This window comes from Diplotaxodon limnothrissa, linkage group LG2, assembly GCF_057381915.1.
Source record: "Diplotaxodon limnothrissa isolate DT_005_m linkage group LG2, D_limnothrissa_male_GT1.1, whole genome shotgun sequence".
Taxonomy (NCBI): Eukaryota; Metazoa; Chordata; class Actinopteri; order Cichliformes; family Cichlidae; genus Diplotaxodon; species Diplotaxodon limnothrissa.
The window spans coordinates 31,589,483-31,608,921 of NC_140597.1; the positions used below are offsets into that span (position 1 = coordinate 31,589,483).

Consider the following 19,439-nt stretch of genomic DNA (forward strand, 5'->3'; position numbering starts at 1 on the left):
GTGTCTCCAAACAGCCATCTCTTTCCTGACAATTCGCTTTGTGCATATTCTCTTACATATGATAAGTCAACATTGAAACACCTGCGGCTTTTAGTCAGGTGCGGCTAATGTATGTACAAAACAGGATTTTCCCCTGATTTTAGCTTGTGCGGCTAATATTCAGGTGCGCTTTGTAGTCCGGGAAATACGGTAACTTACAAACGTTTTCACAAATATTTTGTTCTGATCAACAGTTTCATGTACAGTTATGTAAACTGGTAAGTTTTACAGCATACACAGCAAATAAATCATTGTTGGCTAAATTATCCAGTCCTGAGACTCGTTCATTAAGTGAATTAAATACCTTAATCAAATATACAGCAAAGCATTACAACAAAGATACTAAATATAAAAAAATGGTTGGCAAATATCCTTAAAATGAGGGCCCGGTGGCGCCAGTGTTCGGCAGCCTCGCCTCCGTCAGTGCGCCCCAGGGTGGCTGTGGCTACAATGTAGCTTGCCATCACCAGTGTGTGAATGTGTGTGTGAATGGGTGGATGACTGGATATGTAAAGCGCTTTGGGGTCCTTAGGGACTGGTAAAGCGCTATATAAATACAGGCCATTTACCATTTACCATTTAAAATTGCAACTATTTATCCCATATTTTAAAATTTAAATAAACACAGCTCGCAGCTTTCAAATGAAGTGAATAATCCAAAGGTCAAAGGATTAAACATGGAAACCATTTATGAACCAAATAAAAGAATACATAAAACACAAAACAAAAAATGCAACAAATCACCAAATAAGATCAAGATAATAAAAGCACAGGATTAAGGTATTACAATCTTCAGTCACCCCACATTTATTTAAACATGTGCAAACCTACATGTAAATACAGTATATAAAACAAAAAACAGAGTTTGTACAATTCTAACAAGCCTGAAAATCAATATTTGTTATGACCAAATTTATTCTTGAACAAAGCCTGACCTCTCTGAGAGAAGCTTTTTTTCAAATTTCTGAGTTTTTTAAATAGTCTTCACCTCCACAGAGCCTCCATCGTGTTTCTCAGATGGCTGTAGACACTCACTGTGGTATCTCTCTCCTGACCTCCTCCGTACATACTGACAGGAATCTGAGCTAAAAATGTCACATTTGGATTCATCACCGTATAAGACCTGTTACCACTGATTTTCAGTCCACTTCTTGTGTAATCTGGAATACCTCAGCCTAAACTCCCCATTTTCCTTCCTTAAGAATAGCTTCTTGACAGCTATCCTTCCACTGAGATCAGTTCTGATGAGGCTTCAGCGAACAGTAGATGAATCGACTGAAGGCCATATTTATCTCTCAGGTCCTGTGTCAGGTCTTTGCTGGATTTTTTACTGTTTCTTAACCTGTATTGTTCATCTTTTGTAGATAGTTTTTTTTTCCAGGCTTGTAACTTCTTCTTTTGTTGTCTACACATCCAGTTTCCTAATCTAAAAAAAGTACTATTTCATGCCTATCAAACTGCAGCATTTAAAACTGGTTCTCTGCTAAACTCTCTGTGTGAACACAACACGGGTGCATTCTTGATGTTTGAATGATTCATAGGTCAGTGTTCAGGGGCTTAAGAAATCCTGAAAATCTTTTAAAAAATTGTCAGGTAGAAGGACTGGATTGAAAACGAGTGAACAAGCAGCCAATGTCCAAAGAAAAACTTAGACAGACCTACAGAAAGCCTGAATAACTGAACTATTGCTCCTGATTAATTGAAAAAAAATCAGTCTTGCTCCTACAAAGCAAATTATATATACAAAATGAGGGGTCGTTCAAGACTTTGTCCCAGTAATGTACATTTAAGTCTATTCCATTATAAAATCATGTTAAGAGTGCAACAAACTAACTAAACTAGTTAATGCTGCTAAAGCACAGCAGGCATGCACACATCACTGAAAAATAACCCATACAATCAGCTAAATGTAGACAAAAGTTCATCACAAAGGCCAACGCTTCCCCTCATCCATCTCCCAATCATTTTATTAGAAGACAAGACAGTAGCGATATTTCCATCTCAAACAGACAAAAGAAAGTGATCATTATCTCCCTCATCTAACAATATATTTCAGCTACCCGCTGAGAGTTTCCAAGATGCTGTAGTCTGTAAAGTTTCTGATTTGACATAAGTACAACCCCGTCACAGCGGGACAGAGGGGGCGAAAAATTATAAACGAGCCTCCATAATGGTTTTTGAATTACAGCTTGGTTGCTAATGTAGACGTTCAAGCCTGCAGTTAAATATTATCACCCCAATAAGAAAAGTCAGTTTTATACTCAAATCTTTCAGTTTGAAGAGGAAGACCAAAGAGTGCTTGGGATTTTTGTGTCGACAGCTGTTTAGAAAAGGAAACTAATTTGCATAAGGATTTTTGTTTGTGCTGTTTACAGGGAAGCAGTGAGTAAAATCTAGATAAACAGGACATACTTCATCACTGTGTAAATTATTACACAATATGTGTTTGCCAATGTCTGGAGAACAACAAAGTTTGGATTTGGCCTCTAGGAGGACACTGAATCGGTTTTATGCCAATTGGTGCAACTAGTTTATCTTAAATTGATTCAAAATAATATACATATCATTGTCAAAAGCTCGGGTGAATGATAATACTTGGAAATTTCACAGTCCAGGTGAATAATTTGTCACATTAGAGCGAAAATAGCACTTGTAATTAATTTAATACAAATGGAGGGAAAGAAATGATTATAGTCAAGATTCTTAGGAGCTAATGACTTGAGGAAATCAATTAAACCCAAGACAGAGACAGAGAAATATTCTGATGTCTTCTTGAAGAAATGCTTCTTGAACTGAAAAATTGAAAACCCTTAAAATTGGCAATGGTTGAAAACACAAACAAATTGGGTGGTGACAGAGCAAACAGATAGTGTGATTAAAATTAATTGGTGTTGGGAATACGTAAGCCAATGTCTGTCATTGAAGCACGCTGAGTTATTACACAGTGCTAACACACAAAACACAAAACGATACTTGTTTGCTTTTGCTTGATGTAATTTGTTGAAACTGCCTTGCAGGTAGTTAGGATATTGAAGTTAAACTTGGCATAGCACTTTAAAAGATATAATAAGTTGTAGCTTTTCGAGCTCGCTTAATAGCACAAATTTGATTTAAAGAGTGAGAAAAAAACTCCCGCTGCTCTTCGGTATATGACAAAGATAATATGTGTTTCGAAACTGTTTCAAAACTGCTCAAAAACACAATTAACGTTGCATTATCATAATCACATTCACAAACCTGTTTCTGATGTGTTGTAAAGACTGCAACAGAGTATGTTGGAGATTCACATTATAATAGTGTGTCCCTTTCATCAAAAAGTACAAGCTCACTCCAGTATTTTTCTCGATCTTAAGATTTCTTTTAGCTTTACATTATTCTTAGGTGCAATTTAGATGCTGGCCATTGTTAAAGACAAACTTAAATTATAACAAATCTCTCATTTTTCATGCTTTGTTCCTCAGGAGCCAGACTTTCTTATCATTTTTAAAGTGGTCTTCACCTTTCTGAAGGTCTTTCAAAGCGTTTCTTAGACATTGGCTGCTTTTTCACTCATTTTCAGTCCAGTCCTTGTATCTGTTTCTGGGTTTGTTAAAACACTTAACAACAAAGTGTTCACACATTAAAAAGGCACCTAAGTCAAGGAACAAACCACTGTTGTGTCTATACATAACAGGCAACTTAGCAAAAAAAACCAAAATTTTGATCCACCATGTAATACCATCTGGAAAAGTAATTGGGAACTGCATGATTTTTCTGCAGTGACCTGAAACACTCGTAATGTAGCAAAAAGCATACCTCATACTGTTCCACACAAAGTGGAATCATGGATTGGCCTCCCCAGAGCCAGTGTGGGATGTGGGATCATCTTGACAGACAACAGAACAGAAGGTGGACAATATCCAAAGAAGAGCTTTGAATGTCCTTCAAGAAGCCTGAAGAACTATTTCCAACAATTACTCAAAGTACAAGAAATCTTGCTCGAGAAAGTTCAGGCTGTGCTGAAGAATAAAGGTGGCTGTACCAAATACAACTTTCAAGTTATTTCCTTTGCAAAACATGAAGAAATGGGGGGTGGCTGAAGACTTTTCAAAGCACTGTAACTGACTCTTACCTGTGGCCTGGCTGCTTGTGATTGGTGCAGATCGCCGTCTGGTAGTCATGACTGACACAGATCTTGTGAGGAGGACAGCGAACCTTCAGGCATGGATCCTTGGTGGCATCTGGTCCTAAAAATGAGAAAGCAGAAACAAACTTCATCTCTGAGCTGCAAAGAATAAGTTATCAGAAACACATAGAACAGGAGGATCAGCACAATGAAGCGCTGGGGTTGAAAACTGATGCAGCAAAACATCCAGCTCCTCTTTTGGTTTTACAGTTGGCGGGCTCTTATGTTCTACTAACTGAAGCAGGCAGAAAAATAATGAGTTGGAGAAAACGACAGAGGAGAAGAATGGTAAAAGGTATGAAGTAAACGTTGAGTTTTCCGCGTTGTGAGCTGCTTAATGAGTACTATTCTCTCCGAGCGTCAACCCCATCTTCCTCCAAATCAATCTCCAGAGTGACATTATTGCCGTGGCAGCCAGGCACAGCTGGCTGGTGTCCAAGATGACAAAAGATCAAAGCAGCTCATTGACTCTGAGCATTGTGTCATTTCACACTAGGCTAACAGCACAAACCCGCTTTCATTTGACAGACTGAGGAAAAGGGAAAAAAACAAAAAACCCCATAGGAGGCGTGTGAGGTGAAAGCGACAGTGGGAGTAAAAGAAAAAGACAAGAGCTTTTAGCACAAATGGAGTGAGAGAGGCCAGCCAACACCAGCCAGTGCACTCTGGACTAGTGGTCATAGTAATTCTGTCAATTACACAGTCTGTACCAGATATGTATAAAAGAAAGATGAAAGCCCTTAAAATGGACAAACCCGAGTGACAAGACAAAGCTAATAAAATGAGATCAAAGACGGAGCGGGTTTTTAAACCGCATACGGAGACTGCATGCTGTCCCCGCAGTGAGTGGACAAAAAATGATTTCAAATCCTAAGTTAATTAAGAGTGAGTACAAAGTGTATAGATCAAAGCCCAGCATTATGTACAAGTCATTACCATGAGGCTGCTAACATCATAAAACAAGAGCGGCCTTGTCTCCATTAGGAAACTAATGGGTTGTGTTTGAGCCACAGCTGGTGTCTGATGCCAACATCAAGTAGTTTCTGACCTGATCACACGGTTTGCATTATACTTTATCATCATTAAATTGTCCAGAAGTCCGAACACGGTGCTGCAATCTCAACAATCTTTGGGGAAAATATATAAAACAGCTATGTATATAAATTGTAAACATGTGCTACTGTGAATATCTGGAGCTGTCAGATATTATGGAAGAGCTTTCTTTATCTCTGAGGAAAATGTACAAACCAAACACTAAAGATGGTGAAGCTTAGATAGTCTCAAGGAAAGAGATTCATAGTCCCCTGTAGACATCTGTCATAAATGAGCAGCACACTTTTCTTCCTCCTTACAATGCGTGAAACGCATGCACAGATGCAAAAATACATTTATAAGCCTGCATGGCCTCTTGTAATCTCCAGAATGCAGAGAGAGATGGAAGGTCAACCTCCCTCCTGATAGCTGTCTGTTGTGCAATGTGCTTCTTTTGCCTGCTGATTTGGGGGCCTGTCCTCACCTCCATCTATCAGCACTGGAAGAAACCCATCTTATTTCACTTAGCTGAAAGATGGCATTACCACTGCAAGGAAATGAGAGATGAAGGAAACGAGGAGAAAGTGACAGAGGAAGGATGGAGGAAAGAGGGGGTGGATAGGTACCTGGTTAACAGAGGATTGGAGGACAATTTGGGATCATTGGGCGACCTCCACTCTTAGATAAATTGGAAAACACACACACACACACACACACACACACACACACACACACACACACACACACACACACACACACACAAATAAGGGACACCTAAATACTCCCAATCACAGAGGATCCTATCATATGTAAGTTTTATGTAGTAAACAGTAAGAAGTCACTTTATAGAGACAATGATAGTCCAAATGAAATATTGTGTTCAGCTGGTGTTGAGAGTATTTTGGATAGGTGAAGAATTACAGTAGATAAAAATTAAGTGAAACCAGGACAAGAAAAAACAAGGGAAGAGAGAAAAAGGGTGAATAAAGCAGGAGAAGGTGGAAGAAAGAGGAGCCAAGATAAGGATGAAAGTTTAAGGAAAGGAAAGAAAAAAGATATTGAAAAGAGAAGAGAAGATGACAGGATAAAGAGGATGGAGAGAAGGCAGAGAAGAGAAGAAGCGACTAAAAGAGTGCTGGGTGACCGAGAGTTTTATCCATCTATTTAAAGCTTGAGTGAGCAGCACTGGTGGTTAAACCGGCCAATCAATTGTAATGCAGGAGCACTGCAGCACATTTGCCACCTCTCTTTCAGTCTCTCCTCTGCTTTTCTCAAGTATTTCTCAAGTATAAGTCGAAATGCACAAGTAACAATCAAATTGCACTTAGTAAAAGTGATTTTACTTTAAAATGTTCAATTTTTACCACATTTCTATAAATAAACCCACTCTCTGCTGCGGATATGATTTTTTCCATAAAGAAACAGAAAGTGCAAAAAATCTGGTCCTCGTCTGTGAGCATGAAGTAAATATGATTCATTGTATGACACGCGCAGTGGATAAACCATGCTTTGCTTTACAACTGAGAACTCATAAAGGAGAAAAATATGGAGCAAATCATGTGTGTGTTCTTTGTGTGACGCTAACCATTTCTGCAGAAGAGCAACAGTCTTACTCACAGACACCACTACTAATTTGTTTAGCCATTGTCCTTGGCCATATGTAGGGATGACTGATTCCCCTCGGGTGAAGGGTTACCAGTCTGTTGGGATGAGACAGATGGAAGAGCTGGCAGAGCTGTAGCTGAGGGTGAAGAACGCACAAGATGCCTGCAGAGCATTAACAAATGCCCTCCGTTTGAATTCAAGATTGGCATATTTATTTTTTTCCTGTCATTAACAAACATTGTTTGTATATAAACACTAGTTTGTGGGGCTTGTGGCATGGAATTCAGCGTTTTAAAGTGTACAATAATGGCAAAGTTGAGCTTCCTCAATGGACAAACTCTACGACTTTTAAGAATCTGCCTTTGAGAATCTCTTGGCCTACACATACATAAACAATGCATGGCTGTTGTAGTGCTTTGAACACTGCAAACCCAACATCAGCCCCACTCCCATCTGGTCAGATCTGCTTTTATATAGTGTAGTGAGGATCAATATACTCCCTGGTTGGTAGCTCACGCTCAGAGAGCACAGCAAACACATAAAAGAGAACACATTACCTGCTGAAATCAAATGTTGTGCTGCATCTTAGTAGGAAAGATAAGCTCAACTGAGTGAACATTAGGCTCAAAGTCACCCTCTTTAAGATCATGTATAAATAATATCCATATATGTCTATCGGTGAGAGATTAATCAGCTCTCAGCATACACATAAATCATTGTGTTAATGTTTTGTCTAAGCGGCACGTCTTTTATGCACTCTAGTTTTAATAAATGCCTCACGCATTAATTTTCAGAAGCCATAATAATAAAACCCAATACTTCCATCACTCTGTTCACTATGTTACATACTGTTACAGTATATCTCAAATACCATCTTTCAGCTCTCATATAACTGACAAAAGAATTGAATTATGACTGCAGTGATTCACTTTGTGCTTATATGGCAAGCTTTTAAAGATGCAGTATATTTTTTTTTCATACGTGTGTGTTCTATGTATATCCAAATCCTTAGGGACTAATAAAGTATGCTGATTCTGATTCTGATAACAGTGGGTCTCATACTCATCTGTCATATTTTAGTAAGTTCTAGTGCTATAAGATTATTATTATATGATTATTATTTCAAATAACTATAGATTAGATGCGTAATGATTTATTTGCTTATAAAAACAGGCGATAATTAACTTTTCCTGATGTCTCAAGAAAGGTGTCCAATTATAACAAAACGTCTCAGTTTTTCAGCGTTCAGTCCACTGTGATACTACTCTCTGCTGATGTAACTCAAATGCTTGGAATTGTTTCTTGGCTCAACCACATTATTTCGGTGTTGTATGGCAAGCCATGGGTGATGTCTCTTTTGGTAAGAAGATTGTAATACTACCTGCATGCTGCTAATAATTCAGACCTCTCTGTCTCAGATGCAATAGTTTGGAAAACCAAACTCATGACTTTATGCATTTTTAAAACAGGGAGAAGTAAAAAAAAAAAAGAAAGAAAAAAAAAGGTAAACAGACTGCTTTTTTAGAGTTCTCTTTTACTTTTATCCACCAAACAGTTATTACTATGCATACAGTGCTTTTCTCAGCACAAACCCTTTTGATGAACATATTTTAGGAACCTGTACCTTTCCCAAAGACACTTTGACCAATCCTCTGATTAGTGGACAACCTGCTCTACCTTTCGAGCCATAATTGCTCTAAATTATTCCCTCGTTTTCTGCAATTTTCACACTTTGCAAAGCGTTCTTGTGGTCCACAGATCAAAAGTTTGAAATCCCTGGTTTAGAGGAATATGCCCAGAGGGATACGGGAAGAGGATTTCAGTGATTTTAAACTCCCTGCTTTTTTTCAAGAGATAAAATCTGGCAACTGTAGTAAAGTGATGACATTGTTGTAGTCATTATTTAAAAATGAAACTTGCAGATATGGAGGTTTAATGTCCTCAGTCTCCTCATTTTCCAGGAGATTCAATCCCATACATAAATTGTAGCTATTTAATTGCTGCAACCCTTCCTGGCAGAAAAGCACATTGTACTTGTGGCTGTAAAATGTTATCACAATTAGAGCTGACAGTAAATGACCCTACTTGCTTACGTTTTTGTCTTCGCAAGACTTTTTGTCCCTCTTTTTAAAACTTTAATGTTCCTTAAGAGGCAGGTAAAACTTCCTAGAAAAGAAGCGGTGGAAGATAAAACACTCCTCTTGTGTCCTCTAATACTGGATGAATGCCAGGGTGAAGTGCAGTGATTGGGTAATAAAGATAGAGTCCAATAGTAGAGGCCACAATCCCAGCAAGCCCTGCCAGAGAACAGACCGTAACCTCAATTTAATTGTTGTTGAGCTTTACATGGGTCAGCCAGATATTTTTAGTAACCTTTGTGTATGGATGTGTATATTCCTTTATTCATTCTGTTCTCAATTGCTCGCCATTGTTTGTGCTCCTCAGATAAACAGCTACTTTCGGCTGCTCCCTTATTCACTAGAGGTCACAGCAGATAGCTCTGCATATTTGACATGGCAGATATTTACATGAGATGTATCCTCACGCAACCCCCGAGTGATGTGTTTCCACCTGGGGTTGAACCAGGGATCTTTGACTTGTTAGGTAAACGTGTTAACCACTTTTTTTTCTAATAACACATAAGCTTGAAATTAAATAAACAAGAGCTCCAAAAAACATTCCCAAAGGACAAATTCACAACTCTTATTAGAAATATGAGCACCACTTTTAGGCTTTGATACACTAATTAAAAAGGTGTTTCTTCTCTTTTGCCTTAGAGGGTTAGAAATAAAAACAAGACGGGGAAAAAGAGAGGGAGATAGACAAACATATCAATAGGAGATTAAAACCTTCCCTCTATGCTTTGTGAACATTCCTCGGGATCTTACTATTTGGCCTCAAAGAGGTTCTAGAGCAAAAGATGTCAGAGAGGAGTGATAGAGGGATGAAAGCAAGCACAGAGAGCCTTGGGGACAGCACAGGGAAAGAGCAGAATCACCATCCAGAAAATTAATTATTGAAAACATGGGCAAATCATATTATTGTGGATGTAACTGAGGAATGGAGAAGATAAACAGGCTGCTACAGTTTGAATGTCAGAGAGCACATTGGCTTACGGAAGAAAAATATCTAGAGAGAGAGGCTATTGACTATCACTTACAAGCTGAATATTCATCACTGCCAAACAACCATTATATGCACACACACATATACACACTTTATTGTGAAAAATCCCTAAAAGAGGATGCTTTGTGAAGCTGTGGCTGGCAGCAAAACAATTCTAAAAGGACACTATGAAAGAAAATAATCAAAGAGTCTTTGAAGACAGCTTCAAAGAAAAGGCACAAAGATGCTTTTAAGGACAACATGCCTACTAGAGGACATTAATTTCTGGTGGAAGTTGTTAATAGTCACGGATGAAACAAAGTTAATGCCAAAGCTACCTAGCCTGTCTTGCTTGAAGCATGTTTATAGTTTTTACTGTTGGTGTGAAGAACAGAGCAAAAATAACATAGAATATGCATGAAATTGTCTAGTTTGGGATGGAGACACACTTTTAAAGTGTTCAAACAATGCTAGATGTAGAAGCTGGGGGGTCATGTTGCATCCTCGCTGAGAAAATAAAAACAGGACGTCAGCTGAAGCAAGCTGCTGATAACAGCTGTTAAACCAAGTTATTAGGCAACATAGCTATGCAGTGATAACTTCAGCAGTTCAGGCCTGTAATATCTAGGTACAGCAGGCTATTGTACAGCTTATCAAGTATTTAAAAAAAAAACAATGTAACACACAGAGTAGAATTTTGACAGGTTGGTGGATTATAATTTATAGCTTATTATAATCTGAGGGACCTGTGAATTGCAAATTATGTCCATTGACTCCAAAGATAAGTCATTTCCCTCAAAATCACAAATGTGAACCTCAAGGAAGTACAAACTTCTCCGGCACAATAGTAAGGGATTCATCCTCTGAGGACCATCATGTTTGTCACAATCTTTTTCCAATCTAGCGTCAAAATTTATTTTAATGTATTTTGTTTTTTAAATATTTTAGTATGAAACCTGTGATGAGCAAGCATTTGCATTTATTTTGAAGCCCTGCATCATTACACAGTTTTGTAAAATGCAGTCTGTAATTTCCTTGCTCCTTTTCTTCAAAGCAATGCAAGGAAGAAAGAAAGAAATATTATAGACATTACACCTGTGGGCACCAGATGCTTGAATGGCAAGGAGCTATTCAGGAGGGGAAGTTTTTCCATTTTATTCACTCTAGAATTCTTTTTAAAAAAAGGAAAAACCTTTTTTTTAATGCTTGTACAATGTCAAGTGGTCTCCTTTCTTCTTCTTTAAGAAGATCCCCAAGGCACTTAACTGGCCATGTGTTGCTGCCAGACAAGTAGCTTGTGTCAGCTTGACCTTTAGTCAATTTCAGGAGAGGTCACAATGAAAGACCACAAGCTTGACTTACAGTGTGATTTTTGGCTCATTGACACACTGTGATCTCGTCCTTTTTTTTTCTGTACACACACACACACACACACACACACACACACACGTGAATACACAAACATGCACACATGCACAGAGGACAAATCTGACCTCTTGCCCCACCCTTCAGTGTCAGAGATAATTAAATGTTTCTGCACTGTCCTAGACTGTGGCATTCATTAATCTGAAGCTGAAGTGTGTGTTTGTGTGCACGTGTGTGTACAAGCATGGATAATCTCACACAGATATAGCCCAGTTTTCCCCCTGCTTTTATCTCGTCTCCTCTCCTGTTATCAGTAACTAATCTCACCATCTTATTATTGTTCCTAGAAAAAATTACACAAACAGCAGTTAACATGGCCAAATAACGTGTCCTTTATATCAACTTTGCATAAAGTGCGTAAATCAAATAAATATTGTGCTCCATTTAAATGGGAAATCCGTGAAGTTTATTTCCCAATAGTCCACACAGGGTCAGCACCAGTGAATCACTTTACTTTACTCTGTTACTGAGTTTTTTGGGTCCTACAACTCACAGCCATGATCATTCTGTTTTGAAGCTAATGTATAGCCAATCAAAAGCATGTTTTAGGATACGCAGCACTGCATTGTTATACAGTGACACTGCTTTCATCATCAAGATGACATCAAACACAAAAGAACCTGTAAATAACTAAAAATAACCAGACGTCCAGATGCATCTGTGAAAATGTACTGAAAATGTATCCAGGGTTTCGCAACATCACAGGTCTTTTTCGTAGAAAGTGCGGATTACTATGTGTTCCCGTGTTATTTATCTTGTACTGAATTACAGATAAAAATATGTGTAACTGGATAACAACTCTGTCATTTAAGGTGCACTGTGCATCTTTAGTAGCACAACAAATCCTCCACACAGCATAACAAGCACTCTCAGGGGATGGTCATTACAACTTGCTCCCCTGGTGCATGCTCTTGAAATGATTCTGTGAGTTTCATGGTTATGCCTTGTCAATACCTTCTGGCGAGTGGACATAGGAGCACTTCTTATGTTATTTAACAAACTGACCTTGTGTTTTGCGCAATTATTTTATTCACAATCTACTGTGGTGGTGCACAGAGGAAAAACTGCAAAAATTGTATCCAACGTATTAAAGATCTAACTGCATGTTAGTACTGAAGACAAACCTTGAAATTACTATTCGTTAGGAAAGAGGCTAGGCTTGATCATTCTGTGTGAATATGCAGTGATCCATCTAGTTCAGATGAAGCAATTAGCTTTATTTATCTTTTATTTACCACCATGGCATCTTTGTAATCAAGCTGAACAGGGCTGGGGAACTAAATTAATTAAACACTTTTGCATTATATCCGATGTTATTCATAAACTTCAGCAGACACATCAGACCAGTTTAAGCTCAATGTAAAGTAATGCCACAGTCTATTGTCTAAATCAGTGCCTGTCCACAAAGCACCTTATAATCTGTGATCAGTCTGTATAGCTATATGAGAAGCAACATCATTCTAACCTAATAATACATACACAGCAAGTCAGCTAAATCCGAATAGGTAAATGAACTCTATCTACAAGGACAGGATCGTTATGGTATCAACCAAGTATGAGCTAAAAGTAGCTCAGAGTACCTGGAGCAATAGAAAAACATATATTACCATGGATTTAAATAGAAACTAAACAAACTAAAATAAGAACTCACCATCCTGTACTGTCTTTTTGGCCGAGCTGGAGTGGGCTTTAGTTCTTGGGTCTCCATATCGGCCAGGTTCAGCCACTCGCTCTGAATGAAAAAATCATAAACATAAGACAAATTCATTAGAGAATGCTTTTTCATGGTTAAAGTAATAGTTTACCATATTCTTTAGCCACTTCTTTGTTGCCTTGGTGGTATGTTTTGGGTCACTGTTGTGCTGGAAAATCCATCCATGACCAATCTTCAGTGTTCTGGCTAAGGGAAAGAGGTTCTCGTCCATAATATTACAGTACACAGCCCCATCCTTGAACCAAAAAAGCCTCAATGCACAATGTTTCCATCTCCGTGATATGACCTAAAGAACCGCATCCCCACAATGGTGTTCTCGAGGTCACACACAGGAAGAGAAATTATCTCTTCCCCCAAAGATGCCTTGTGGAGTTGATGCCAGATATCTCAGTTTTGGTTTCAACAGCACCTTCTCCCATGTTTACTGGCAAACTGGTTGATATTCTGTCTCTCTTCATTTAAATTAAACTACCATAAAATCAGAGACACTTCGTTTCTTTTTAAGTGAGAAAACGTAATTATTCAGAAGGAGATCAAATAATTATTTTCCCCACTATAATGTAATTCCCTTCATCTCCAGTTCTGTACTTAATAGACAAACATGTCAAACTCTCAGAAAGAAGGCAAATGCGACTGTGTGCCAATATTTTACACTCCTACTTTGTGTTTTAGCTTAATCAATTTACAACCTGACCAGAAGTATTTCCTCACATAATGCCTCTTAATCACCAGAAATACATTATAGACTCCATTGGCAAATTTGGCAGGGAGGCAAAGTGACAGAATTCTCCTCATTATAAAAGAGTAATTGCTACACTATTCTCGCTCTTACACACTCACAGCACTACAACATCCCATATGGAAGGAAGCCAGTGGCAGCACTACCTCAGGGAGGAAGCAGAGCAGCCAAACACTGAGTTACAGGGAGTTTGTCATGTCTGTCTGTAGGCTGTGACATTAACACCCAGAAATGATTAACTCTCCGAACTCATCCATCTCCAGTATTTATTAGCGAGCAAGACTTTTGAGTGGGGACTGACCACAAAGTGTATTTAATGATCAGGAAAGAGGGTGTGGGTGTTTGTGTGTGTGTGCAAAACTTAGTCCAACTTTTGTCAATATGCCCTCTGTTCATTATTCCTCCCTTCTCTCCCTTTTGCCAGACTTTCTCTCCTCCTCATTATGGGAAAACTTTCTTATCTCTGAGTTATCCTCTCTGCAGGCACTCTCTCTCAAGTGTTCTCTGTAGGCCTCATGTCTATATATCTTTTGTATCCTCCCCTGCCTTCTTCCCTCCCGATACTCCCCGATGCCACTGTCACTTTTGCGTGCTGCCGTTTAGCTCGAGGGCTCCTGCTATGATCGCTTGCAACAACTGCCTGCTCATATCCTCTGAAGTTTATTTATCCTATAATTTACAATTATCATCAGAGTCTCTAGTGGCCACGGGGCAAGAAGGGCAGAATCAAAACAACAACACACCCATTCACTTGACTCTCTGTCTGCGTGATCTACTACTGAGCGCATCTCTCCTTGAAAACAGCTTGTTCAGCACCGTTCAAATAACTGCAGTTCACTTTATTTTGTTGTTGATTTTGGTGGCGGGGGGCAGTAATAATTCACTCCACTCTGTGTGGTCTGCTGACATTTGTCCTTTCTTAATCACTGCTTTAGCGCCTTCCATACCTTTACGTCTTTCCATCTCAGCTGCACAGATATTTAATTGCTTTGTTGTTATGATTGGCTTTGTCTCTTCATTGAATTAACAATACCCACGGTGTGACTGTGTGTATTTACTTCCTCTGCATCTCAGCAGGCTCCAGGTATCATTGATTACCTCCACTGTGTGCGTATTTGACTGGTTAATTTGCTGTGTATGCCTCAAATCAGTGTAGCATGTATCTGTGCTTTTTTGTTGATAATCCCTTTTATGTGCCGAGGCTCAACACGGCGAGAGCTCACTCCTCTGAAAGAGCGAGATAAGGGCTGAGCTGAGGGTCGTGGATATTGAGTCATTTTTTATGATGTGGCCAACAAGCCATTAAAATCAGAGTGGTAAACAATGTTTAAAGAACGCCTGGTGAGCGAGCAACAAACCCTTAGCACATTACACCGAAATGAGATATTTGTTCTTGCTCCAGCACACACTCTGTTTCATACACAGAGCTGAGGTGCTGACTGTTTGTTGTCCTATATGTCTCTTATCAGTTTCCCTCTTTCTAATTCTTTTAGCTCCTCCAGGCGCAGATCAAAGGCGGGTTTATGAGAACGTATTAAGAGGCAGTGACAGAGTTACAGAAGATTAAAGATGGACCAATGAGAAATGGGAACTGACAGACAGAATATCTTCAGAGAGACTGTGACTTAGTGAATTGGAGAAAGAGCTGATGAAATATATAACAACGACGAACACTCTGCTGGGAAAACGCAGTGTCATGTCTAATCAGGCCGATTGGCAATTTGGAAGCTCCAGATTTTCAAGGCTTTGTTTGCCGCTGGTACTGCCAAACCCGAGTGCTTCGCAAACGACTTTGGGTTCTGCTGCCAAAACGGTCCCCATAGCAACCACTAATTCATTATGTAAACTAATAAGAATAGACAAGTAGCAAACACCTGAAAATTGACAACTTGAATTGTATTGTTTTTTTCTGCGCTTGTATTGCATCCTCTAGTTGTATCTTGGTGCCAGTTTGACTCTCCTGTGCTCCTCTGGACTGGCTGTGATAATGAGGCCCTGTCTGGCATTTGTAATCTTCCCTTTGACTCCCCTCTCTGGATAATGCATTGCAATAACAAGCTCACAAATCTGTTGGGCAAGCCCATACGGAGGAAGCCAGATTCAAATAACCAGAATACTGTTTCTACCATTGGTCTCGCTGACAGCACATCCGTTATCTTCTGCCAAGGACTCTTCCTCCTCTCCTCTCATCTCTCTGTCTGTTTACTTGGGCTGAAAAGCCTGTTAAGCACAACTCTCCAACCATTACTGATGGGACTGAAATTAATGCACATGTAGAAAGTTATAAATAATAATTCAGTCTGACTTTGGAAGAAGTCTAAGCTGCCCTGGAGGACATATAGGATTCAGGTTTAACTGGATGGATTCTGAAGACCAGGCAGTAATATGTAATAAGTTGAAACATGGTACACAGTGTGTTACAACAAGGCGAGAGAATGTTGAGACACTGGTTAGTACAATGTTTCAGTAAAAGAAATAAAACACATGCCTAAATTAATGTAAATACAAAAACGTGTGATCCATATTTGAGACTCTCTAACAGAATGTATTTTTTCTACAAAATTTATTAATTTATACTACAAAATTAAATGTAAATGTCAGGACATGGCTGATATTTTAATCACTGTAGTAGGCTGTCACTCTTTTTCCAGGTCACTGCAGTCATGCTTGAAAAGTAAAAACAATAATTAAAGTGTATGCATGTCTTCCAGCTTGTCTCTGACTTCATATGCCTCTGTACTGTCACCGTTGGTGCAAAAAAAATAAAAAGTAGTTTGTTTTTTTTAAACCAAACTCACGTTCTTTTTGAGATGGAATATTCTCAGCTGTAAATTAATGTTTCTGAATGCAATGCTACAAATATTCTGCAGCTATGGCTGAGGAGATAGAGCAGGTTGCCTATCACTTTGAAGACTGGTGGTTCAACCTATAGTATGCATGTTGACCCAAATGCATTTATCAGTATGAGTGCGTGCAAATATTCAGTTAAAAGCACTGAGGCATAGAAAAAAGCACCTGTGTAAATAAGTGAACGAGGCCTGTAGTGACAAAACACTGAGTGGCTCAAACACAGTATGAAAGCATTATAGAAGCGTGAGTCTATTTACCTTTCTGATAACCGATTAACTGTGCTAGTAATTACAAACCCATGCTTCGGGTTCGTACCTGTCAAAATAAAACATCAATTCAAACAATTTTTCTTAACAAAAGAAGCAAATTAACCAAAATAATAACAATAAAAATATTATTTGTTAAATAATCTTTGTTAAAACTCTGGAAAGAGAAACTTTAGTTGAGAATATTTTGACTAGTTATTTTTGTAGTTTTAATAACATGAGGTTTGGCTTCTGTGGTAAAACATTTATCTTGTTTCATATTCAGTAACCTCTTCCTGATTGTTCCTGGGCCATTTTGGAGTCGTTCTGGCACACTATGAAACATAAGCCCTGATGTGAGTACAGCAGATGTCTATGTAATCCACCTACAGGATGAGCTGAGCTGTCTGGGACTCAGGCCAGTGTAACCCACACAACCCTACCTCCTCAGAGGGCTGTAGAATTTTGTATTAAGTGCAACACGTAAAGAGGCAGTTTTTAACAGTTTTTAACCATCCATGACTAGAAAACAGGCAGGTCAACGAACTGTCACCATGGAAACAAGTTCATGCACAGCAAAATATCTGGGCACATGGACAAGGGAGACTGAAGGGTTGTAGCATTTAATTGCTGTGTGGGATTTGTCCAAATTTTGCTTTTTAAAGACACATTTAATTGCAAACTTAATCCCTCTCTTTGTGTATCACGCTACGTGCATTTTGATCAAGAACATTATTTGTTTTGCAAATTCAAATTTGCATTTCTCATTTACTTTTCTAAGCACTATTTTAATAAATTTTTTTATCATAATTATTTATTTTACTTGTTAGCAACTCAAAGTTATCTGTTAAAAAAAAAAATTAAAAATTAATGAACTACTAACAAGCAGGAGGGGTGTTCTGTTGGTGAGTTATTCTTTTTTTTAACAATTTAATTTAAAGAATAAAATAAACTGACAAAACGAGCACGAATAGTCATGACTACAAGAGCACATGCACAAAAATATAAGAATAGCAACCAAATTCTTTAAAAAATTAATTAAAGGTGCATGAATAAAGCAACCAATGAACTCTCACAGGCTTTAACTGCATGTGTGCGTGTATTTACGGCACTGTGGCATGTTGATTAACAGTAACCCATTGTTCAATATTATGTAATTTCCATGTGATGAACTCAATACGTCAGAAATAATAGAAAACTGTGTAGAAACAATGAGCAGATACACAGGGCTGTGAAGTGAAAAGGATGGAAGAAAAAGGAAATTATCTTGAAAATATGAAAGAGAACAAATAAAATTGAAGGGACAAAACAAAATGAGGGTAATGTTTAAAGAAAAGGCAGTGAATTAGAATTCAGCTGCTTTAGTAAATTGCCTAAAACTTAACCTAAAGTTAAATAGTTAAGTTTGTGACTACTTTAGTCTTTTAGAAAAATGACTTGTGAGATCTGAGGAGGTGAATGTTTACTTTTAGCTATAGGATACCAACATCTATATGATCTAGCCAATTTACAAATGGGTTTATACAATACATAACAGGTTAAAAAAAATCAAAAAATATTTCCAATTTTGCAGCGTTAGAACCTCCAGTGAGGAACTAAACACATGCAAACAACAGATTTGGAGCTTGAAACGAGTTTGATTTAAGAAATCGTTTGCTGAAATTCAGTGCAAAGAAGTGCATAAAATCTCCTTGTAACTGCTTAAATAATAGATAAACTTGAAAAAGTGCAACTGTAAACTATTCCAGTACTGCTCTATGTGTGGGGAAGTGTTTTAAGCCAATCGTACATCTTTTATAGAAAATTATAGGTGACCACGGCAACCTGCTAGGGACCAAAGCAATCTCAAAAGGTTTTTAGTGCAGCCCTGTATATTTCTTTGCAGTGAATTTCACTGCAAATCAACTGCCAGCAACCACTTTGCAGTTAGTTGGAGAATACACATTTTTCTCTTGTTGCCTTTGGTTGTCAAGGAGTCACTCACTGGTCTCTAGGCTTGTGTCACTGTATCCTTAATTGGACACAGTTTTTTGGGGGGATATGTAAAGAAGCCAAAACAGTTCATCCATGACTAGAAATCAGGCAGATCAATGAACTGTCACCATGGAAACAAGTTAACAACATTTAGCCTTAAAACTACTCATCTGTGGGAACTCAGTAGGCACGACATGTCTGGAAAACAGATTTAGCACCAGTGGATTTGATCACTCAGCATTACAAACAAGCCATTTGTGATAACACTAATTTCATCCATGCTACCCATGCTACAAAGGTGAACATTAATTGCAGAGTGATTCATCAGGGACTGGATTTTCCCCCAATCAACCTTTCTGCTGCTGATTAGTCTCCAAGGACGACCTGGGATTCATTAGTCAAAGTGAAACCTGCAGGTGCACGGTATTGTTTTTTCTGTACTGACCTCAAATCAAGTGCTGTGGTCGCACATGTCATTTCAGTATCATTAGCGATCTGACCACACACATTAGATTATATAAGATTTAATCATTTTGTACGTTTTTT

The 19,439-nt window shown here is 38.4% G+C and overlaps 1 protein-coding gene across 1 annotated transcript in view; it reads right to left on the minus strand.

The window, feature by feature from the left end:
• The window catches only part of spock1 (SPARC (osteonectin), cwcv and kazal like domains proteoglycan 1), a 122,365-nt gene that overhangs the window by 27,249 nt on the left and 75,677 nt on the right, over positions 1-19,439 (minus strand). The window contains exons 5-6 of the mRNA XM_085371147.1: positions 13,023-13,103; positions 4,151-4,265 (exon numbers count right to left, since the gene is read on the minus strand). Coding sequence (XP_085227273.1) covers positions 4,151-4,265; positions 13,023-13,103 — 196 coding nt within the window. The remainder of the gene's footprint in view (positions 1-4,150; positions 4,266-13,022; positions 13,104-19,439) is intronic.